The following is a 23,561-nucleotide window of genomic DNA, read 5'->3' on the forward strand; positions in this document are numbered from 1 at the left end:
CAAAAGATCTCATATACATATTTTTGGCTAGACACATTGTATTAGTTTCTAAGGCTGCTGAAACAAAGCATCACAGGCCGAGCAGCTTAAAACAACAGAAATCCAGTACCTCACAGTTGTGGAGTCTAGAAGTCAGAAATCCAGGTTGATAGGGCCACGCCCCCTCTCGAAGGCTCTAGGGAAGAATCCTTCCTGGCCTCTTCCAGTTTCTGGTGGTTTTCAGCAGTCCTTGGCATTCCTTGGCTGTGTCAGCATAACTTCAGCCTCTGCCTTTATCTTCACGTGGCCATCTGCTTTCTATGTGTGTCTTTGTGTCTTCTGTCTTCTTCTAAGGCCATCATTCAGATTGGATTCAGGGCTCATCCTACTTCAGTATGACCTCATCTTAACTGACTACATCTGTGGCCACCCTATCTCCAAGGTCATGTTCTGAGGTTCCAGGAAAATGTGGATTTTGGGAAAACATAATTAAACCCTCTCTCTATATTTTTGAGGATTTTATATTAGTTGATTCTGTGACTCTTCTATAATTTAACCATTTTCTAGGGTTGTTGTGGGTTTTTTTTTTTTTTGCTATTACAAAAATATGTACCTGAGAGATTCATATACACATATCTTTATATAGATATACTTTTTATCTGTAAGATATATTCTTGGAAATGGACTCGCTGAGTCAAAGGGCATGTGCATTTTAAATTTTAATAAATGCAACCAAATTGTCTTCATAAACTTATACCAGCTTATACTTTCATTAACAGCATATGTTGATCATTGACACTGGATGTTGTCAATGTTTTGCCAGTTAGAAAACTAAATAATAGTATCTCATTTCAAGTTGCATTTCATTGATTATTAGTCAAATTGCATGTCTTTTCAAATGGTTTATAGGCCATTTATATTTATAATACTTCTCTGTGAATTCCTTGTTCATATTCTTTCCCCATTAAAAATTTTTTTATCTACCCTGGGCAACATGGAGAAACCCTAGCTCTACAAAAAATACAAAAAATTAGCCATATATGGTGGTGCACACCTGTAGTCCCAGCTACTCTGGCAGCTGAGGTGGGAGGATCACCTGAGCCCGGGGAGGTCAAGGCCACAGTGAGCCGTGATTGTACCACTGCACTTCAGCCTGGGCGACAGAATGAGAGCCTGTCTCAAAAAAAAAAAAAAAAAAAAAAAGTTTTTTGTTAATTCAAACAGAGGCTTATATATTAGAAATACTGATTATTTGTCTCATATATGCAAATATTGGTCAAATCTGTCCATTTTTCCTTTATAGCCTCTAGGAAGCCTTCCTTGTCCCAAAGATTATAAAAATACTCATTTCTCAGTCCTCACAACAGTCACTTAGGGTAGATACTGTTTTTATATCCATTTCAAAGATGAGGAAACTGATGTGCCAAGGGATTGACTAATTTATCTAAAGTCTCACATTTACAGACACATTTTTATACAGGTGAGAACTCATGAATATATGTGAACTCTCTATGGTTTGGAGTAGTTCCTCTAGCTTTTTTTTTTTTTTGAGACAGGATCTCACTGTGTTCCCAGGCTAGCCTTGAACTCCTGGGTTCAAGAGATTATCCTGCCTCAGCCTCCTGAGTAGCTGGGACTAAAGTGCCACCATGCCCAGCTCCTTTAGTTATTTTTAAAATTTTGTGTTATCTATTTGTATCTTTTAATCAATCTAGAATTTAATTTAGTATATGTTGAAAGGGTAGGAATCTAACTTTATTTTCTTCCATATAGATGGTCACTTTTCCCAATTTGATTTATTGAATCTACCCTTTCCTCACTTAATTAAAAATCTATGTTTATCCTTTATCGGCCAGGCATGGTGGCTGACACCTGTAATTCCAGCACTTTGGGAGGCCAAGGCGGGTGGATTGCTTGAGCTCTGGAGTTCAAGACCAGCCTGAGCAACATGATGAAACCCTGTCTCTACCAAAAATACAAAAATTAGCTGGGTGTGATGGCACACACTGGTAGTCCCAGCTACTTGGGAGGCTGAGGTGGGAGGATGACTTGAGCCTGGAAGGTCAAGGCTACAGTGAGCTGAGATGTGCCACTGTACTCCAGCCTGGGCGACAGAGCAAGACCCTGTCTCAAAAAAAAAAAAAAAGGCTGGTCTCAAACTCCTGGGCTCAAGCGATCCCACCTCGGCCTCCCAAAGTGTTGGGATTACAAGCATCAGCCACCACCCATAAATGTTTTATCTTGTTAAATTTATTGCTAGTTATTATGAATGAGATTATTTTCCATTTCAGTTTTTAACTGATTGTGACCAGTAGAATAAGAAAGCTATTGATTTTTATGTATCTGAAAATCTGTATCTTGTATTCTGTCACCTTATTAAATTCTCTTTTTAGTACTAACAGTTTTTTACTTGTGTTCGCCTCTAACTTTCAGTTCCCTCAAGGAACACCACCTCCAAGTTTTTCTTTTAGTTTGCTATTCCTACTTTCTTTTTCTTTCTTGATTTCTCTTTACTGGGTTTTCTTCTACCTGCTTTTTAAAGGGATCTCCACCTGGAAATCCCAAGAATATCTAAAGCTCTGAATAAAATTAAAATTAAATAAGTTAGGCTGGGCTGGGCGCAGTGGCTCACGCCTGTAATCCCAGCACTTTGCAAGGCTGAGGTTGGCGGATCATCTGAGATCGGGAGTTTGAGACCAGCCTGGCCAACATGGTGAAACCCTGTCTCTACTAAAAATACAAAAATGAGCCGGGCTTCGTGGCGGGCACCTGTAATCCCAGCTATTCAGGAGGCTGAGGCAGGAGAATCGCTTGACCCCAGGAGGCGGAGGTTGCAGTGAGCCGAGATCGCGCCACTGCACTCCAGCCTGGGCGACAGAGCTAGACTCCATCTCCAAAAGAAAAATAATAATAATAATTAAATAAATTATAGTTAAAATAATTCTCCTAACTCTTAGGTTAAGAGCTGCTCGGTGCTAGCCCATGCAGCACCTTTGTACAAATTTGAGGAAGGTGCCCCTTTCTCCTGGTGCTTTACTCTCATCTCCTGGGAAGACTGTCATAATTAACTGATTCTGTTGGAATATGACACACTACTACAGAAAAGTGTCATAATAAATCTGCAGATGACGTTCCCTAGATGAGCACTAATGACATGGGTGATACCAGAGATCTGCAGGTTTATTATGACACTGACCAAGAGGACAGTATAGTGCAAACATTCACAGTAGTGCTCCTTGGGGCTGTAGATTTCATCTTCACTGCTTCTAGAATCCACCCCTTTTTTCCATTCCCACTGCCTCATTCATTATATTTCACTTCTCATCACGGTGAACCCCCCCCCCCACCTTTTCCCTAAAAAAGGGCAAAACGAAAATATAACCAGGTCTTCCTTTTCCCAGCCTCTCTCTTCTAGGGCACCCTAATCACAATCCAAAATAATCTTCCTAGAACATCGAGAAATTCCTGCTCAAAAGCCTCCAACAGTTCCTCTTTTTGTTCTGAGTAGAGCCAGACGTGCTTCAAGCCCTGGAAGCCCTCACCACATCTTCCTCTGCAGCCTGTTTCCTTACCCAAACCCCCACTGCACGCCCAGCATCTGCTGTGTTCTTCCTACCACACTCTGGCACCTCAGGAACTTCCTATCACCTCTAACTTTCAGTTTGTTCATCCACAGAATGAGAATAGTGATTCCTCCTCAGTAATTACACAGTGAAAAATTAAATGCTATAACATGGGAAAGTGACTAACATAGGGCAAGCACTCAGTGCACTAGCTTGCTTTCTCCTTCCCCTTCCATCGCAAGTACTTTGGAAACTGAAATGCTATATAATTGTAACATGTTGTTATGATTATGCCCCATGGTGTGTCCATTACCCAGAGTTTTTGCATATTGGCAAGAATTTATCATATTTGACCCTGAATAAGAAACATTTGAAAATATTGGAGAAGAAAAAATGCAACTTTGCAGCCTCAGTGTGCCACTGAAACAGATGGTACTAAAGGGTTTTCAGCTACCCCCAGAGTACTGTGGGAGGAGAGGCGCCCTCCCAGAAGCAGGGTGTAGCGGTAATCCTCTGGCTAATAATCTTCCTGCAGGTTGAGACTGGCTGAGAAAGGTAGGTGGCAGTTGCCTCCAGGAAACACAGATACTATCTTCAAGAGATGGAGGATGCTCAGCAGACCGGCCAAGAACAAACACGGTCTTTCCCTGACAAGGATTTCCTATGCGCCACTACTACTGCCTCAGAGAAAACAAGCATGTAGTGCTTACTGCCAACCACAGACAATGTTTTGTGGTTAAGAGTCAGTTTCCAAGTATGTTTATTGGTTTAAAAAATTGACTTCTTTTCAGCCACATTTGGTTGTCTGTTATCATTTGTCATAGGCTCTCTCCTGATTTGGTTTCCATTGGGTTTTAATCAGAACCGTCTTCTGAAACGTTTTAGATTCAAAGCAGAGTTTAAAACAAACACATCTCTCAGAGAACCCAGATGAAATCCAAAATGGAACAGAAAGTAAACAAGAAATAATGAAATAACATTATAAACAGCATGGTAACAGAGGGAAGCTGGGAAAGGCTGTGCAGAAACAAGAGCCCCTCAGAGAAGGAGCCAAACCAGACAGGCATGTCAGGGAGCCGCTGTCACTCACAGCAGGGTCTGGGTTGGGGGTCTTCCATTTCTGACCAGCATGTGGGGCTGGAAACTATGGCTGGCGGCCCCACCCCCTCCTGATCTGGGATAGAGGGCTGTCTTATGGACAGATGCAATTCACTTTATTCCAAAGATGGCTCCAGAAAAGTCCTGTCTACCCTCTCCGTCCCTTTCCTCTTCTGTGCCCTTTTCTCACTCTTCCTTCCTGGAGTCCTGGCTCCCATGTGTACTTGTGAAGCAAGGGTCTAGGCATACATCCAGCATGTGTGAGAAGTGCATTAGGGCACAGTGATGATGGTGGGGTCACCCTTCTATCCACACCAGCCCCCTGCTGTGCTGTAGACGTTTCAGCCGTATGGGTCATAGGTTAGAAAATGTTGGGGGAACTACATCTTTAGCTCCATATTGCTGAATGTTTTTTCCTAGCTGTTATGCTTTATTTGTTGATTTGATTTAGGAAATGCATGACAGGTTAAAAGATATTTTCCACAAAGTGTAAAAAGGTATACAGAGAAGAGTACCTCTCCTTCCTGCTCCTGTCCTCTACTCCCTCCTCAGAGGCTGCTTCATATATACCTTACCTTTTCAGCGGTCTCCAGTGCTTATCATTGTTTGTTTTTAAAAATTATTATGGGCTGGATGCGGTGGCTTGCGCCTATAATCCCAGCACTTTGGGAGGCCAAGGTGGGCAGATCATGTGAGCCCAGGAATTCAAGACCAGCCTGGGCAACATGGCAAGACCCTGTTTCAACTAAAAATACAAAAATTAGCCATGTGTGGTGGCATGCGCCTGTAGTTCCAGCTCCTCGGAAGGCTGTAGCAGGAGAATCCCTTGAACCCAGGAGGCAGGGGTTACAGTGAGCTGGACGGCACCAGTGCACTCCAGCCTGGGCGACAGAGTGAGACTCTGTCTCAAAATAAATAAATAAATAAAAGTCATTATGATGTCTTTCCTTTCTTGTTTCATTGCTGGAGCTACTGGATCTACCAGCTATGCTCTTTCAGTATCTGCTTTCTCCATATCCCTTCCTCTCTCAGACTTTGACCCCTGGTGGACAAACGACTGTGAGCAGAATGAGTCAGAGCCCATTCCTGCCAACTGCACTGGCTGTGCCCAGAAACACCTGAAGGTGATGCTCCTGGAAGACGCCCCAAGGAAATTTGAGAGGCTCCATCCACTGGTGATCAAGGTGAGCAGAAGCCTGAGTCTCCCGCTGATTGGCTGCTTGCTTAAAGGCTAGGTGAAGCTCTAGGAAATTTCTGACAAGTAACTCTGTGTTGTTTTGTTTTGTTTCCTGCCTTGCCAAGACGGGAAAGCCCCTGTTGGAGGAGGAGATTCAGCATTTTTTGTGCCAGTACCCTGAGGCGACAGAAGGCTTCTCTGAAGGGTTTTTCGCCAAGTGGTGGCGCTGCTTTCCTGAACGGTGGTTCCCATTTCCTTATCCATGGTGAGTGTGAAAAGGGCCGGGCACAGTGGCTCATGCCTGTGATCCCAGCACTTTGGGAGGCCGAGGCAGGCAGATCACTTGAGCCTAGGAGTTGCAGACCAGCCTGGCCAACATGGCAAAACCCCATTTCTACTAAAAATACAAAAATTAGCCAGGTATGGTGGTGCATGCCTGTAATCCCAGCTACTCTGGAGGCTGAGGCATGAGAATCACTTGAACCTGGGAGGTGGAGGTTGCCGTGAGCTGAGATCGCGCCATTGCACTCCAGCTTGGGTGACAGAGTGAGACTGTGTCTCAAAAAAATGGGGGGTCTATGGGGGCACTTAGCTTGCGAGTAGGAAAGGGGCAGACCAGAAATACCTGCAAAACAGTAATAGCTATCACTGAGCCACTACCACAGGCCCAACACTTTACAAATCCAATGCTGGGATCCCACTGATAAACCAATGATGAGAGATAAAAGGGATGGATGAAGAGGTGTGTCAGAAGGAGGGGTGCCACCATGGGGGGGACAGCAAGTTTGTCTAATAGAGTCATAATTTATTTCGAAGTATGCATTTAGCATTTTATGTAGAATGGGGCCTCATGTAGGGGGCTGAAGAGAGAGTGCAAATAATAGAAGGAGAATTGCATTTTTTGGCACTTGTTTCTGCCAGGCAGTGTGCCTTGGTGCTTAGTGTCTGTGTCTCACTGGGGACACTGATAATAACTCTGGAAAGTAGGAATGATTGTTGTCATTCTTCAGATCAGACAAGTGGGAATCAGTAGCTAGGCGTGGTGGCTCATGCCTATAATCCCAACACTTTGGGAGTCTGAGGCGGGTTGATCACTTGGGCCCGGGAGTTGGAGACCAGCCCGGGCAACACAGGGAGACCCCATCTCTACAAAAAATATCCAAGCTACCTGGGAGGCTGAGGTGGGAGGATGGCTTGAGCCTGGGAGGTTGAAGCTGCAGTAAGCCATGATCACACCACTGCACTCCAGCCTGGGCGACAAAGTGAGACCCTGTTTCAAAAAAAAAAGGTGGGGGGAGGGGGAAAGAAAGAAAGAAAAATGGGAAACAGAGAGGTTAAGTAACTTGCCTAAGGTTACCCAGCCAGGATCGAAACCCCAGTTTGTCCTGCTGTTCCTTCCTGTGCCCTGCGGAAGACGTGGTTCATTCCTTGTGGTTAAGGTTGCTGTCTAGTAAGAAAAGAAAGCCAGTTTCCATCTTAGAACTGTTCTGAAAGAATTAAAATGACTTTTTCAGGCTTTTTGTTAATTTCTTAATGCTTCTATCTTTCTTTAAATGTGCTGTTTGTTTGCGTGCTAGAGTGCCCAGTTGAACAAGCTGAGCAGGCTTCCCCCTGCGTCTCCCTGTGCCTCAGAAGAAGGGTCATGCTTTTTGTCCCTTCCTCCTTCTCTCTTCTCCCCTTCCCCCGCCTGGCCTGCTGTTACTTCAGTCTTCTCCAAGATAGAATGAATAGATTATTTCTTTCCTTCCAATATATATTGTTTTAGCTGCAATTTAGAAACACTCCACCCACATACTCAAATCATGGCTGTAGAGTTTATGCCTGTGTGTGTACGCGTTATAGTTCATTGACTCTGTGCAACTATTCTTCAGGGACCTAGTACTTAAGATACTGTACTCATATTTTTCCCTCTTTACCCACCGCCCACAGTTTTCCCACCCTTACTTGGCTCTCTCTTAGTCATGGGCTGGCTTGACCAGTTTAATTACTTTTTTTCTGTTTCATACTTCTACAGGAGGAGACCTCTGAACAGATCACAAATGTTACGTGAGCTTTTTCCTGTTTTCACTCACCTGCCATTTCCAAAAGATGCCTCTTTAAACAAGTGCTCCTTTCTTCACCCAGAACCTGTTGTGGGGAGTAAGGTAGGAAATTTTGAGAGGACTTGGATCTAGAATTTTCTTTATTTGGGACCTGGACTGATGTCATAACCAAGGCCTTCCCTGCATATTGGCTTAGAGGGTTAGAGGGTGAATTGAGGGGACACCCACACAGTCTAGTTCTCCCCTCCTGCTGCTAACCAGGAGACTTGCAGGGGCCCACCTTGTCATGAAGGCAGGTTTCCAGAAAATCTAGTTACCTTGCAAATCTGCCTCCTGCCCTTAACACCTGAGGCAAACTACTTTTCTATATTAAAAGAAGTGAAATCTTAAAATTTGAAGGACTTGAGTGTGCAATTAGTCTGGCTTTCCTACCTTAAATTAGAAAGTAGGCAAGCAGCCATGATCGGTGGTCGCTCACGCCTGTAATCCAGCACTTGGGGAGGCTGAGGCAAGAGGATTGCTTGAGCCTAGGAGTTTCAGACCAGCCTGGGCAATATAGGGAGACCCTATCTCTATTTTTTTAAAAAAAGAAAAGAAAGCTATAAGGGAATAGTATGTGGATGAATAGAATAACTGCTTCATTTTGTGGATAAGGAAACTGAGCCCCAGAGAGATTAAGTGAGTTGCCCAAGGACATACCCTTTACCCTCTCACCCCCAGGATGGTTTTTGCCAGAAATAAACAATTAAGAGATTTCAGGTAGAGAACTTGAAAGGCAAAAAGTGTGGGAGCCTGGGAAGGATTTGATAGGCAGGCAGCCCAGCTGGGGTAGAAAAGCCCACTCTGCCCCCATCATTTCCCACTTCAGTCTGGGGCCAAGTGCTCAGAGCCAAAGTTACCTCTCTGGGGCCAGTGGACTGGGAGAAGCTGTTCTGCATTTGTGTCTGTTTACTTTTCTCTGAATTGCTCCTTTTGTTGAGTCTCATTCCTAAGGAAGATTTTTGAGCCTGGATCGGTTTGGGAGAATTAAAAGCATGCATTTTCCTTCGTAAAAAAATAAATTTCCCAAACTATGGCCCCCTGCCACCTCTGGACCATGGCTTCCACCTCCTGATACTATCACTTGGCTCCAAATTTGCTGAATTGTGTTAAAGGAATTTAAAAGCCTATAAAAACAATCATTTTGTCTAGAAGTAAGAAGTTCTGTCTGCCAGCACTGGGGTGGAGATGCTGGGCTCTTGCCTCAGATTTTAAAGAAGTTTATCCTGCTGTCGCCGGCTGGAATTCCAGGCCCTTGTATGATTTCATCTTCATAAATATAATTCTGGGACACGGCCTTTATCTTTCTCTTGGTTTTACCACTTGAATACCAAAGTTAATTTCTCCAGCGTGTGCAACACCAAGGAGCCCAGCCAAAGGAGTAAATACAGAGTTACTCAAATGCTTACGAGAGTCATACTGTGGTTCTCGAGGATGTTTTGGGAAGGGCAGTGGCCAGACAGGCAAAACTCTTGAGAACCCAGTTTCTTAGAGAATCTGTTTCCCCACCCTGGCCCAAGCTCCCCTTTCCCCGCAGCCTTGTTACCCCACCCTGTTGTCCACATCCCTGGGCCCTGTTAAAGTCACGTGTCTGTGGGCCCAGTGTCCAAAGGCAGCCTTGGGACAGAAGTGGGGAGCTGGTTGTTAAGTGGCACTCGGGGAGAAGGTGAGGGCCTCCAAGGCCCACTTCACCCACTCCACAGTGTGGCCTAGGGCTGGCCTGTGCCACCCTCTTGTCTGTTTCTTCCCATCCTGGGAATGGATGAACATGACCCTGCCCACTTCAGGCCTGTGGGAGGAAGGGATACAGCCACTTGTTTTGGTCCTTCTGAGATTGTTTTGAGGACTACAGATGTTAAGGCTTCTGCCAATATTAGTACCAGTCAACTGAAGGCTAGCTGAAGACACCAGGCTTGTCCCTGTCACCACATTAGCCGGTGAAATGGCTCTAGTGTTGCCATGAAAACATTATGGGCAAGGCCTGTGGCAGCAGCAGAGAGAACAGGTTGGGGACAGGGGAAGATGGGGCCAAAACCCAAGACTCTGGAGGCCCTGAGTGGTGAAGAGAAAACCAAGACATGGCCCAGGGAGTCAGACTTCTGGCTCCCACTTTATATGGGCATATAAAGGGTTTCTCTGAAGGGCAAGAGATAGGAGGAAGAGATGAGAAAAGAGGCCCTAGGGGTTTTCTGTCATCATCAAGGTAAGGAGAAATGTCCCAGCAAGACCCATCTCTCTCTTTATCCCTATTCCCTGCCCTGGTCCCAGCCCCACCCCAGGGTTCACAGCTCCTTCCCTGGCACATAGCAGGTTGCATTTAATGCCTGTTGCCGGCAGTAGCATGCCCTCAGAGGGGCAGTAGTTACCTGTGCAGGTGCACATGCTGATTGTCTCCTTAGTTTTCAAAATCAGAGGCCAGTCTTAGTGTCATTAGTTTTTAATCGGTAGCGTGGCATATCTGCTCCCCTGGGTCTTGCCAGACAGTGTAAACTTAAACTTGCTGCTGTACAATTCTTATCAGGGCCCTGGTAGTAAGAAATAACATTCCATGGAAGAGTGCCCAAAGGATATGCTGATTATCTATTTATCTAAAAGTTTTCATCAAACCAGAATCTCAGAATGTTGTATACTTCAGCCACCATGTGCTGGTTTCTGCTGGAACTACCTTTGTTAAATTGCAATTAGGTATTTTTCTTTGGCTTACTTTGAAGCTGTGGCTAAAAATAGTTGCAAATTACAAAGCTCATGCAGGATCTACTCTGGGGCTCTCGTTGAGGGTATTGCCCACTAAATCACACAGTGCCTCTTTAGGAGAACCCATAGAAGAGATTTTACTCTGGTCTTAGTACCAAGAGATGCCATTCTTAGGAGAAAGTAGTTTGTTTTTGTCTTTTGGACATAATTGCAAATTTTTGTTATTGGTTCTATTTCCTCTTTGCTTATGCTAGGAAACTCAGGGCCATATGTGAAAGCATTTTTATTTACTAAACCCCCTGGTTTTATTTTGTTTTCTTTGCCTTCCTTTTCCTCCCCTCCTCATTCTTTCCTCCAGATGCATAAGATGCCTGACCTATTTATGATTGGCAGCGGTGAGGCCATGTTGCAGCTCATCCCTCCCTTCCAGTGCCGAAGACATTGTCAGTCTGTGGCCATGCCAATAGAGCCAGGGGATATCGGTATGTAGGGCCCCAGGAGGGCAGGGTCAATGGATCTTTTTAGTTTTTAACTCAAAAGCTATTTTAAGAATCACATACTGCCTTCACAAAAGTTTTATTTAGTAGAATCAAAAATAACATTCTCCTGTTAACAGGCTCAACATTTATGCTTAGGAATGAAACAACTTAATGAGAAAACATAGCAGAAAGAAATGTCTTGTACATACAACATATAGAATGCATGTGTCTATTGATCATAGAAACTTCAAGTTAGGAAGGATTCTGGAAAATATTTAGACCAATCCCTCGTTTTATAGATGAAAAGGTTGAGACCCAGAGAGGAGAGGTGACCACCCCAAGGCCCCACTGTCAGTCGAGCAGAGCGTCAGGTCTTAAGTGCCTGCTTGAACACAGTCAAGCCAGGAGAGGGACAATCAAGGACTACAGGAATATATACCCATTTTGCAAATAAAACAATACCAAGCAGTATATAAGGGCAATGGTCACACAAGGAAATGTTACCTTCTGTGTGGCTGCCACAGCCAAGTCACAACCTCACATTGATGACTCACCCTTGACCCTGGCTCAGTGTTTGCCCAAATGTGACTTGTCCTGTGCCTTATATCCTAATTAAAAATCTGTTCCAAAGAAACAGGTTTGAATCCACTGCTGTCAGTAGCAATCAGTTTGACAGCCGAGTTTTCTTGGAAGAAGCAAATAAATCAGCGAGTGTCACCATTGACCTCCTTGCTTTTCCTGCCTCACAAAACCTAGGCAAGACCTGGAGTCTCTGGCAGAGCCCAGACTGGTTTTCCAATTGATTTCTTTTAATTTTACCCATTCAGAAGACCCCCAAGCCCCTAGAAACCTTGCATCTCATATGAGGGTAGGAATTGGACTGCAAGCTATGCCAAGTCTTAATTTAAGTTACATAACTTTTATTTCAATTTAGAAATGAAAAATAAAAATAAGGTACAAATCAAGCATTAACTAATAATGGAGCACAGCTGGCCTGGCTCTTGGGAAACTTCCTACAAAAACGAGGATTCTTGTATGGAAATCGTTCTGAATCTTTTTCCTGTAATGGAGTGACTCTTAACACAAGAGATGACTATTGCGAAAATCTCTCTGGCATATTTAGGTTTGGAGCATGTGGTTGTGCTTGAACAAGTTTCTGTTTTATATTTTACAAATGCCTAACAATTCAGACAACTACAGAAACACCTTAGTTATCTGAATTCCAGACTTCCGGCTCCCACAAGCAACCGGAATACCAATTACAGAATTAGGGAAAAAAAAAAAATGTCTGGCAGTGATCAAGAAAGCTTGAGCATCAAATGCTGGTACAGATAGTCCAGATTAGCCTAACATCCGGTGCATGATACCTGCTGTGCTGTGTCTGGCTGGTTTGTTGACTAGAAAGAAAGGACCCCTGTAGTTGGCAGTGTCTATAAAAGGCCAGTCACATGACAGAACACAGAGATGGATGGGGACTGAAGAGAAGAAGAAGAGGAGAGCAAGTCTGGGAGAAGAATGGGGGCAGGGAGGGGTGGGGAAGCCAGCGAGCACCTGAAGCAGTGACAGAAATAGACACGATGGCTGTCACTGCCACGGTTAACAATGAGGACAGGAAAGCAGACCCTGACCAAGAAGAATCATTCAGTGTTACAGGACAGATGGCGGTTCCTCTACCTTAGGGACCCTTAAGAATGGCACCATGACGTGCAAGTTCTATGATTTTTGACAAAATGTACATTTTCCTGTGGAGATGGAGGGGAGAGGGGTTCCAGATCACCAGAAAACCTTTTGGGGGTCAGGTACAACATCTGCAGTCACTGTACAGGATAGTCATTGCCCATCATGACCAAGTCACCAAGTAAAAGTTGAATTCTACTCAGTGTTCTTCGTTTAAAGATGAGCAGGGCCCATAGTACGCTAGGATAAATTTCCCATCAAGAGATTTTTTTTGTTTAAAATTTTATTTTATTATGGTAAAAACACTTAACATGAGATCTACCCTCTCAACGAATTTTTAAGTGTACAAGACAGCATTGTTAGGGGCTGAGCAGGGTAGCTCACACCTATAATCCCAGCACTTTGGGAGGCCAAGGCAGGAGGATTGCTTGAGCCCAGGAGTTCAAGACCAGTCTGGGCAAGATGGTAGGACCTTGTATCTACCCAAAATTACAAAATTAGCCAGGCATGGTGGCACACGCCTGTAGTTCCAGCTACTCAGGAAGCTGAGTTGGGAGGATCTCTTGAGCCCAGGAATTTGAGGCTGCAGTGAGCTATGACTGCACCGCTGCACTCCAGCCTGGGCAATGAAGCGATACCCTGTCTCTAAAATCAGTGAATTAAAAAATTTTAAAGCCACGCACGATGGCTCATGCCTGTAATCCCAGCACTTGGGGAGGTCAAGGCGGGCAGATCACCTGAGGTCAGGAGTTCGAGACCAGCCTGGCCAAGAGATGATGAAACCCCATCTCTACTAAAAATAGAAAAAATTAGCCAGGCATGGTGGTGTGCACCTGTAATCCCAGCTACTCGGGAGGCTGAGGCAGGAGAATTGCTTGAACCTGGGAGGTGGAGGTTGCAGTGAGCCGAGATTGCGCCATTGCACTCCAGCTTGGGCAACAAGAGTGAAACTCCGTCTCAAAAAAAAGAAAAAGAAAAAAAGAATTTTTAAAAGTATTGTAAACTATAGGCACAATGATGTTCAGCATCACTGGGGATTATTGAAAGGTTGAAGTTTTTAGGTTTACCTTCATAGCCCACTCAAATGATAGGTCAGTGTTTCCTAAACGATTCTTCAGATTACTCATGACCCCACAGGTGGGACCAGAAGGCCTTTGAAAAGACCCTTGGCAAATAGGGTCTTGAGTCAGTCGACTTTGGGAAATGCCTGTCTTGTTGATGCATAGTATATTATTAGTGTATCAAAGATGTTGAAAAGCCTTGGAGAAACCTAGTGTTTCTCAGGCTTACTTGGCCATGGAACCTATTTTCTTTGGAATATCTTACAGGACACTACTGTTTGCCAAACCCAATTTGGGCAATGCTGGTTTAGGTTTAGGTTAATCTGGATGTTCTGTAATGAAACCACATTATAGATAGACACAGGAAAATTGGCTAGTAGGTCTTGTGTCCCCTCAGAATCCATTCTGTCTTCTTGCTGTAAAAGCTGAGACTTGATGCCCAACAGCAGCCTCATCTAGAGCATCCTGCCTTTGTAAGCCTGCTGAATTGTGATTCACAGTTCCCTGGGTGAGGGGTGGTGATAAAGCATTTAAAGAGGACTGATAATAACTAGGAATACTTATGCTAGGAAGTGTCAGAAGACTTTCAGAGCAATTTGTCTTTAAGCCAGGTGTAGTGGCCCACACCTGTAATCTCAGCACTCTGGGAGGCTGAGGCAGGAGGATCACTTGAGCCCAGGAGTTCAAGACCAGCCTGGGCAATATAGTGAGACCCCTATCTCTTAAAAAAGAAAAAAGGAAAGAAAAAGAAAAAAAAGGAAACTAAATTAAATAGAAAAAGATTTGTCTTTGACTCTGCAGTGCACCCTGAGGGCCAGCTCTGGCAGACCTGCCTTGCTCGTGCCCACAGGTGTGCCCACCCTCTGACATGTACATGCCTTCCTCTTGCTATTTCCCCTCAAGGCTATGTCGACACCACCCACTGGAAGGTCTACGTTATAGCCAGAGGGGTCCAGCCTTTGGTCATCTGCGATGGAACCGCTTTCTCAGAACTGTAGGAAATAGAACTGTGCACAGGAACAGCTTCCAGAGCCGAAAACCAGGTTGAAAGGGGAAAAATAAAAACAAAAATGATGAAACTGCTTTCTGGGGGTTGGTTACTTAGTTACCTGCCCTTTGCATGCCTGTGTGAACCAGCTGTGAGCTGCAAGGCAGTGGCCAGAGCCTCGCCCTCCTGACTCTTCCTGCAGATGGCTCAGGAAGGATTCAGCCTGGCCACTTGGCTAGGACTCTGCCAGCACCCATCTGAGACTGACCTCTTCCGGGCCTTTGGGCACTATGACCTTGATGCTGCCCTTCAGGCAGGAAACAGGGCTGGTGCCTTTCTTCACCTGCATGACCAGCTTCCTTCCCTGGCAGTGGAGAGGGCAGCCAACAGGTTCTAATGTCAGAGCCATCCTTTACCAGGTGGGCCTGCTTGTCCCCGTCTTGCCTGCCACATCACTCTACTTTTTGGAAGGCCATGGCTGATTAAAGAAGTTCTTGTAGTTTCCCAAGCAAAGTGGAATCTAGAAACAGTGAAAAAAGTTCAGATAACTTTGAATTGCATTCAAGAAGTACACTTCTTTCCCATTGTCCGTGGCTCTTGGAGTCTCCGTGATGCCAGGCTAGAGTCTGATTATATAATAATTCAAAATGGTAACTCCCAAGGTAATGCTTTCTTCCATTTCATCAGGTTCTTATATCCCCACTGCACTCCCTCCCCTTCTCCCTTGCCTATCTGGATGGCTTCTCAGAAGCTCGGCTCTAGTCCTCCCTGTCTTGGCGGGGCCAGAGCCCACTACTGCTGAGGCAGCACTGCTCTCGTCAGCTGTGTTGCCTTTACCAAGTGTCTTCAGAGGGTTATGAGTTAGAGTAGCTGGCCTGGGGAGAGGGTGCCTCCCTGGGTTTGATCTTTAGGGTCTGACTTTCTGCAGAGAAGATGTTTTACAGATGTGTCAAAGCTGATGTAATGTGGTTGGGGGAGGAAATCCAGACCCAAAGTGTTTGTCAGCTGGGTGTGCAACTGCCTATGTGATCCTCTGTCTTAAAATGATTTCTGTCTGTGCTGCGAAACAAAGACAAGGTGAGGTGTTTTTCTTTTTTGTAATAATATAAAGCTGTGTGTTTCTGATTGGATGATTCACTATGTGCATTGTTTTCTCCTAAGTGCTTTTAGTAGGTAGCAATCAAATGGTGTAAATAAGGATGTTCTTTTCCTGTTCCTTTTATTTTTTTCTCTCTCTATTATTCTTTTATTGACACCACTAGATAGCTGGCCACTGGTCATGCCATTGCCAAGATGAAGAAAAAGCAAACTACACTTTGGCCTCTGGTTCTGAATTGCAGAAGTCAAAGGATGCAGTAGGTGTCTATGTCAGAATTATGGATCAGAGGCAGACAATGACGAGTGAAGATGGTTGTGAAGCCCTCTTCATTCCTGGAGGAGCCTACATCTCATCTCTCAGGCCCTCTTTCTCTGTGGGTCTCATGAACAGCAGTGGGGACCATTGAGCACTTGAATGGCCTGTTTGTCTATGGGCTTGCAAAGGACAAGCAGAGTTCACACAGCTCAGGATAGAAACATCAGAGCCTCCTCCACGGGCTTCAGTGAAACTACGATGAACTGTACCTGAGGGAATTTTTTCTTAATCAACCCCTTGTGTGGATGAATACAGGAAAAACAAAACTTGTGTACATATTAAAAGTCATGCTGTTAAGCAGTTATGATTTAAGAGGTTTTAAGTCAGAGGGATCATCTGGAGGCCGGCTTTGTGCAAGCTTTTACAGCCTTCTGCAGTGTCCTTACCCTGGCCGCACATGGGGAAGGGCTATGTGTAAACAAGTGCTTTAGAGACCTCTGAGAGTTTTTAAAAATCAGACCCGTTAACAAAAGAGAGGGTTTCTTAGGAACAAAGCAACTATTTTGATTATTGAGATCTCTGTTTTGTTTCTGTGAGTTACTCTGTGTTCCTTTCCCCATTTCACTCTTGCCCTTCACATCTTAAATGTCCATAAGAAACCCTTGCATGTGTTGGTATTCTGAGGCATCCCCTGGGAAAGTCCCCTAAGTCCCATTTTGTACTTCAACAAAAAATGACTGTAGCAGAAGATAAGTGGAGACTTTTATGGATATACTACTCATTTTACTTAAAATCTACCCAGTTCAGACTTGAATGTAAACTTGTATTAGGGGAAAATTCTCCAAAGAGGGTTTTCTACATACACAGAAACAGTTCAGCTTCTCAAGTTAATTTTGATAAGCAGAATCTACTACTGGCCAGAGCGACAGGAGTGGCTAGGGGTTGCCAGCCAGTCCCTTTCTGATGATCAAGGCCCTGCACAGCAGGATGCCACAGGATGCCCCTGCCATCTAGCTGGAAGCATCAAAAGTCCCTCTGTATGACCCGGTGTGGGAAAGAGGGTTGTCAGGATGAGAAAGCGGGGTTGCAGGGTGACGATAAGACCACCTAACCAACTCCCCACCTCCACCACCACAATAAGAACAAAACTATAGGGCTCTAAAGAGAGGGGGTGGTTTACAAGTTTATTGAGCATTTACTAGGAGGTGACATGGCGATGACCTCTGCACATGAGTTAGGTTCACTTTCATGTGGCCTCCCACTACAGAGATGCGTATGCCCAGAAGTCAGCTCTCTGAGGAGACAGGCTACTTTGGCCCCAGTTTGAAGCATTCTGTCCAAATGTCCTGAGCTCTCCAGCAGTCAAGTAGTGAATGGATACCATACTTATTATGGTTGATGAAAAGAGGCAGAGCTTATCCTCAATTTTTTTTAGGGAAGAGAGGGAATAAAATAAAAGTGGTTCAAGCTGGGCATGGTGGCTCACACCTGTAATTGCAGCACTTTGGGAGGCTGAGGCAGGCAGATCACTTGAGGTCAGGAGTTCAAGACCAGCCTGGCCAACAGGGTGAAACCCCATCTCTACTAAAAATGCAAAAATTACCCAGGCGTGATGGTGGGCGCCTGTAATCCCAGCTACTCAGGAAGCTGAGGCAGGAAAATTGCTTGAAGCGGGGAGGCGGAGATTGCAGTGAGCCAAGATTGTGCCACTTCATTCCAGCCTGGGCGACAGAGCGAAACTCTGTCAAAGGAAAGGAAAGAAAAAAAAAAAAAGAGAGAGAGAAAAGAAGAGGGGAGGGGAGGGAAGGAAGGGGAAGGGAGGGGAGGGGAGGAGAGGAGAGCAGATTGGGGGGGCTCATGTTCTGAGAGAAAGGAATAATAACATTTATCTAGTACATTCCAGTTTACAAAGTGCCTGATATACATGATCTCCTTTAATCTTCACCCAATCCTGTAAAGTAGGTGTTAGATCCCCATTTTGCAAGTAAATAAGTGGAGGCTTAGAGCAGTTAACCGCTGGCAGGTAGGTAGCTGGTTCCATAGCACATCATTTTCCTGCGGCATCACGGCATGGTGCCGAAGAAGAGAGCTGTGGATGTCGTTGACTCAGATGTGCCCCCGTTGGGGTGGGAGAACCCAGGGATGGGGGTCAGCAAGCCAGGAACTCCGCAGGGTTTGTTTTTAAAACTCTGCTGGACAGAAGTGGAGGAGGAAAGAATCTAACCATATGACTTTTATAAAAATCCTTTCACTTTTCCCCTCCCCATTTGAAAACTCTTTTTAAGAGTGAATGTAGCTGAAACACAACTGTGTCCAGCCATTTTCCTGTCTCCACATTCTTCCAGATGTGTGACAGAGGAGGGACTCTGCCCAGTTCCAGTTGTGGGTCCCCTTGGAGTTTACATCACTTGTTTTTCAATTCTTGGTTTTCTGTTCCCTTCTACCAAAACCCAGCATAGGACTCAGTGTACACTTACTTTAAAACAAAAACTCACATTTCTTAGCTGCAGGTGATGGCCTCAGTCATTTTAATACAGCCTGGAATGAGTTTGCTTATTACCAGTCACTTTCGTAGTGAATATTCAAACCCCAAATTAATGTTTGCATCTCCTTGTCCATAAAGGAGAAAGCCAGGTTATAGGAGAAAGAGAGAGAAAGGCGCATGTCTGTTTGCACACAGAGAGGCAATTTTGTCTACCTTTCGAGAATCAGTTATAAACAGAAGGGCCTCTTAGGATTATGAGCTCTCCTGACAATGAAGGAAAAGCTCTCTTGAGTATGCAAGTTCCACACTCATTACCTTTCAGTGGTGACCCATCACCCACTACAATTTGTTGAAGGAAGGGAGTGTCAGAGATATGCTTTAAAGTTGTACTTTAGGCTGAAATTCTCTCCGTATTTGGACCTGCAGATGTTGTGTACAGAACCGACGCATGGCAGGGTCAGGAAGCTAGGAGAGTGAAGGCGCTTGTGGAGACAGCCCTGTAGCAAATGAAACACGGAAGCCTCCGGGAATGTGTTTGTGTCACCAGCAGCAGGCATTTCCCTGTCCTCCCCACCCCCAGTCTCCACATCCCCAGCAGCCTCTTCCAGAAGCATGTCAGGGAGAAGGACAGGTGCTCTCCTTCTCGTGCACCACATCCAAGTCCACCCACCGTGGACGCAGTGTGACTAAATGCTGGCCTTGAAGAGAAACCCTCAGCCAGCTTGTCTGTTGTCCAGGTCCCTCAGTGTCTCTGGTTTCCCTGCCCTGCATAATTTAAGCATTAGTGCTAAATACATCTGTCATATTCCTCTCCCTGGAGACTGCGAAATGTCCAGACTTTTTCAGACTAGTGGAGGGAAGGAATGTTACATAACTAAGTGGAGGCCTGGAGCTGTCAGGATTTGACAGGGCTGGACCAGAGACCCTTCCGCCTCTGCCTAGTGTGTCTGTCAGGCAGGCAGCAGCCATCAATCCAAGAATGAGCCATGGCGGCAAGCACTGTGTGGAGAAAGGAACCCAGCCGAGGTCTGAGTTTCAGACAGAAACTGGGGAGTTGGGACATCTTCTCTGTGCCAGGCTTCATTGACACCATCGCTCCCCACAGCAGCTCCTTGGGGCAGGGGGCTCACCTGTGCAGCCACCCTTACTCACAGTAGCATCCCATTCTTCACACTGCAACCCCCCAGCACTGTGGACCCTTCCAGGGAGGTGACAGGAGCAAGCAGACACATGACATTCCCAGAGAGCCCCGTCTTATCCCAGACAGGCTTCCCTCCATACTTCTTTCCACAGTTTTACCCTCAGAAAAATGTTGGCTGCGGTCTTCCCTTCCTTCACCTCCACCCTGGGGAAGGGTCAGTAACCAATGCCGAGGGTCGGGGAAGGAGGAGGCACAGGCAAGACAGGGACTCAGCGCAGTGCTCCCCGCCATCATCGGGGACAGGTGCCAGGGTCAGCTGCAGCTCTCCTTCAGGGAGCAGGGTGTGGTGGCCCTGGATGGTCCCAGGGAGCAGAGGGAGGCAGGCAGCTGTCACAGCCACAGCGGCTCTGAATGGCTTGAGCTTTTACTATGTGTTCAAGTGCAGGATACTACAAACTGGTAAAGACTTCCACCATGTGAAGAATGTATGTAAATTAAAGTTTATTGTAATGAAGGTTTTTACTTTTTGCAATTAAAAGTGTTGGTTGATAAGAACTTTCCTCTTGTTGGTGTCATTCTTTAATTTCCAGTTTTCTCTTGTTTCCCCTTCTCCCATGACATGAGAGACTTCTAGCCATATCTTGCTCATGAGGCCGGCCTGTGGGGCTCCTCTGTGCCCGCCTGGCTTTGGTCTCTAACATTTGCACCCAGCACTGTCCTTGCATTCACAGCTTCCACTTTCTCCGCACCCCAGACGTTACCCACAGCGGCTTTTCATCTGCTATTCCCATGAATTCTCAAATCTCAGTCCCCCTGTTAATACCCTCCCCTGTCTGTGCACTTCACCCAGAATGCAGGTGAGCCCCTGGACGCCTTTTTTTTTCTCACCAGCTTGCTGCACACAGCCCAGATGCCCTCCCAGTGATGCCTCACCCACGGCGTCCTTGGTTCTCGCAGGACGGCCAGGCATGTGTGCGGGACTCCAGGCCCCTTGCTGGCTCACCCCAGCTGCCCCCAGATGACAGGCTGCTCTCAGCACTTAGTTAACTCGGTGGATTTCAGTCAGACATTTTTGTGTGTGTTCATTTTTTAGCCATTATATATATATACTTTCATATAAATGCATAAATATGACCATTTTTATATGCTGTTAAGTGTCCTCCTGTTTAATTTTTCTCTATTACTTGCTGCCCCTTCCTCTTCCCCATGTTACCCCACCCCTTTTCCTAGTCAGGTAACTGTGATATATACACAGCCATACCCTGCCGTGTATTTTTCCATAATTTCCTCCATGCTCTCTAATCATAAACAAGGTTTTGTTACTGCTTTACCGAAAATGGGATCATATTACAGGCCCTTTCTGTGTCCTGCTTTTCTTACTCAACTCCTCACAGAGTTCTCTTCAGGTCAGCTGGTAGGGCTCCAGTCCCTTCTTCTTAATGGTTAATACTCCATGGCGTGGGTGTGCTGTCATTTATTCTGCTGTTGTCTTATTGATGGTAAGTCACATCCTGTTAAATGATTAGTCGGGCTATAAGTCAAGAAGTCTGGAGTCCACTTTAAAATACTTGTTTTTACAAAATGTCCATCCTTGTTTGTTCCAACCCTAATATATCTTATTCAGGAATAAGATATATTATTCCTTTCCACAATTCTGTTCATTTACCTGCTTGAAAACTGGAATTCAGCCCTCCCCAAAAACGGGGCGGGGGGTAAGGGCTTGATTCCCTGTTAAAACATGGTGAGATAGCCTGTTTTCAATCCCCTTCTTTCTCCACCCCACTATAGCATTTGATACTGACTTGTGGAGAACCCGTCCCTCCCTCCCTTGGCCTCTGTGGCACTCACTACCCCTTCCTGGACCTCTTCTTCCTACTCTGTCTCCTTGTAGGATCGTCCTCTTCTGCCTGTCTCTGAAACTTTGGTCTCTCCTATGGTTCTGCCCGCAGTTTCTCCCTGGGATATCTCAACTCCATGCTTCACCCTCCAGCCATGGGCAGATCACCTCCAGTCTATGCTCAGCCCACACCTCTCACTTGAGCAGTAGCCCTGTGCATCCACGTGATGGGAGGTCATCTCTGCCCACTCCAAAGCACCTCTACATCACCATGTCCAAAAAGTCTATGGCAGCCGCAAGGGATTCCTCTCCTTTTTCTTAGCCTCTACTTCTGACCAGGACCAAGCTCAGGACAGTCCTGCCTCCTTATCACATATCGAGCTCCACTGCTGCTGTCTCTGTCTAAGAGCTTGCTTCACTCTTAGACTCTGCCAGTAATTACCTCACTGGTTTCTCGCCGCACATTCCCCATCCCAATTCACCATCCATGTAGCTGCCCTGATGTCTGGTCACCTCCCTTCCTTGCTCCTCAGTGACTCTCCATTGCCCACAGGAGAAGTCCTGGCCACCACTCCAGCCTCATCTCCTTTGCTTCCCCTTCTCATCTCCTGTGCCCCTCCTCTACTGGACCATCCTAATTCCTGGAAACGTCCAGGCTGTGGTTTTTGTTGTTTGTTAATTTTTGGAGCAGTTCTAGGTTCACAGCAAAATTGAATGGAAAGTACGGCGAGTTCCCATATATCCCCTGTTCCCGCATGTGCACAGCCTCCCCCACTATCAGCATCCCTACCAGAGTGGTGCATTTGTTACAGTCAATGAACCTACGTTGACAGGTCATTATCGCCTGAAGTCTATAGTTTATATTAGGTTCACTTCACTGTTGGTGTTTTACATCCTATATGGGTTTGGACAAATGTATGTTGTCCTGTGTTATATGTCTGCCATTATAGTATCATACAGAGTAGTTTCACTGCCCTAAAAATCCTCTATGCTCTATCTGATCATCCCTCTCTCCCCGCTAACCCCTGGCAACCACAGATCTTTTACTGTCTCCATAGTTTTGCCTTTTCCAGAATGTTCAAATAGTTGGAATCATACAGCCTGTAGCCTTTTTAGACTGGCTTCTTCCACTTAGTAATAGGCACATAAGTTTCCTCAACATCTTTTCATGGCTCAATAGTTCATTTCTTTTTAGTGCCAAATAATAGTCCATGGTCTGGATATAGCAGAATTTATGTATCCATCTACTGAAGGACATATTGTTTGCTTCCCAAGTTTTGGCAATTGTAAATAAAGCTACTAAAACCATTCATGTGCAGGTTTTTGTGTGGACAGAAGTTTTCAGTTCATATAGCTAAATACAAAGGAGTACAATAATTGGATCATATGGTAAGAGTATGTTTAGCTTTGTTTGTTTGTTTGTTTGTTTGTTTGTTTTGAGATGGAATCTTGCTCTGCCACCCAGGCTGGAGTGCAGTGGTGCAATCTCAGTTCACTGCAAGCTCCACCTCCTGGGTTCACACCATTCTCCTGCCTCAGCCTTCCGAGTAGCTGGGACTACAGGCACCCGCCACCACGCCCGGCTCATTTTTTGTATTTTCAGTAGAGACGGGGTTTCACCGTGTTAGCCAGGATGGTCTCGCTCTCCTGACCTCGTGATCTGCCCGCCTCGGCCTCCCAAAGTGCTGGGATTACAGGTGTGAGCCACCGCACCCAGCCTAAGTATGTTTAGCTTTTTATGAAACCATTGAATTGTCTTCCATAGTGGCTGTACCATTTTACAGTCCTACCAGCAATGAGAGTTCCTGTTGCTCCACAGCCTCACCAGCATGTGTCAGTGTTTTGGATTTGGGCCATTCTAATAGGTTTGTAACACCTTACTGCTTTAATTTGCAATTCCCTAATGACATACGATGTTGAACATGTTTTCTTATTTACCATCTATAT

General features: G+C 45.4%; 1 protein-coding gene across 2 annotated transcripts in view; it reads left to right on the forward strand.

Moving 5' to 3' along the window:
* C5H6orf89 (chromosome 5 C6orf89 homolog) overlaps positions 1–20,332 on the forward strand; it is a 43,036-nt gene extending 22,704 nt beyond the window's left edge. For both annotated transcript variants that reach the window (XM_003818894.4, XM_008972307.4), the window contains 5 exons: positions 5,673–5,824; positions 5,943–6,082; positions 7,832–7,961; positions 10,951–11,074; positions 14,713–20,332. In XM_003818894.4, coding sequence (XP_003818942.1) covers positions 5,673–5,824; positions 5,943–6,082; positions 7,832–7,961; positions 10,951–11,074; positions 14,713–14,807 — 641 coding nt within the window. In that variant the 3' untranslated portion in view covers positions 14,808–20,332. The remainder of the gene's footprint in view (positions 1–5,672; positions 5,825–5,942; positions 6,083–7,831; positions 7,962–10,950; positions 11,075–14,712) is intronic.
* Positions 20,333–23,561: the final 3,229 nt, after the last annotated feature.

The sequence above is a fragment of the Pan paniscus genome, chromosome 5, assembly GCF_029289425.2.
Source record: "Pan paniscus chromosome 5, NHGRI_mPanPan1-v2.0_pri, whole genome shotgun sequence".
Classification (NCBI taxonomy): Eukaryota; Metazoa; Chordata; class Mammalia; order Primates; family Hominidae; genus Pan; species Pan paniscus.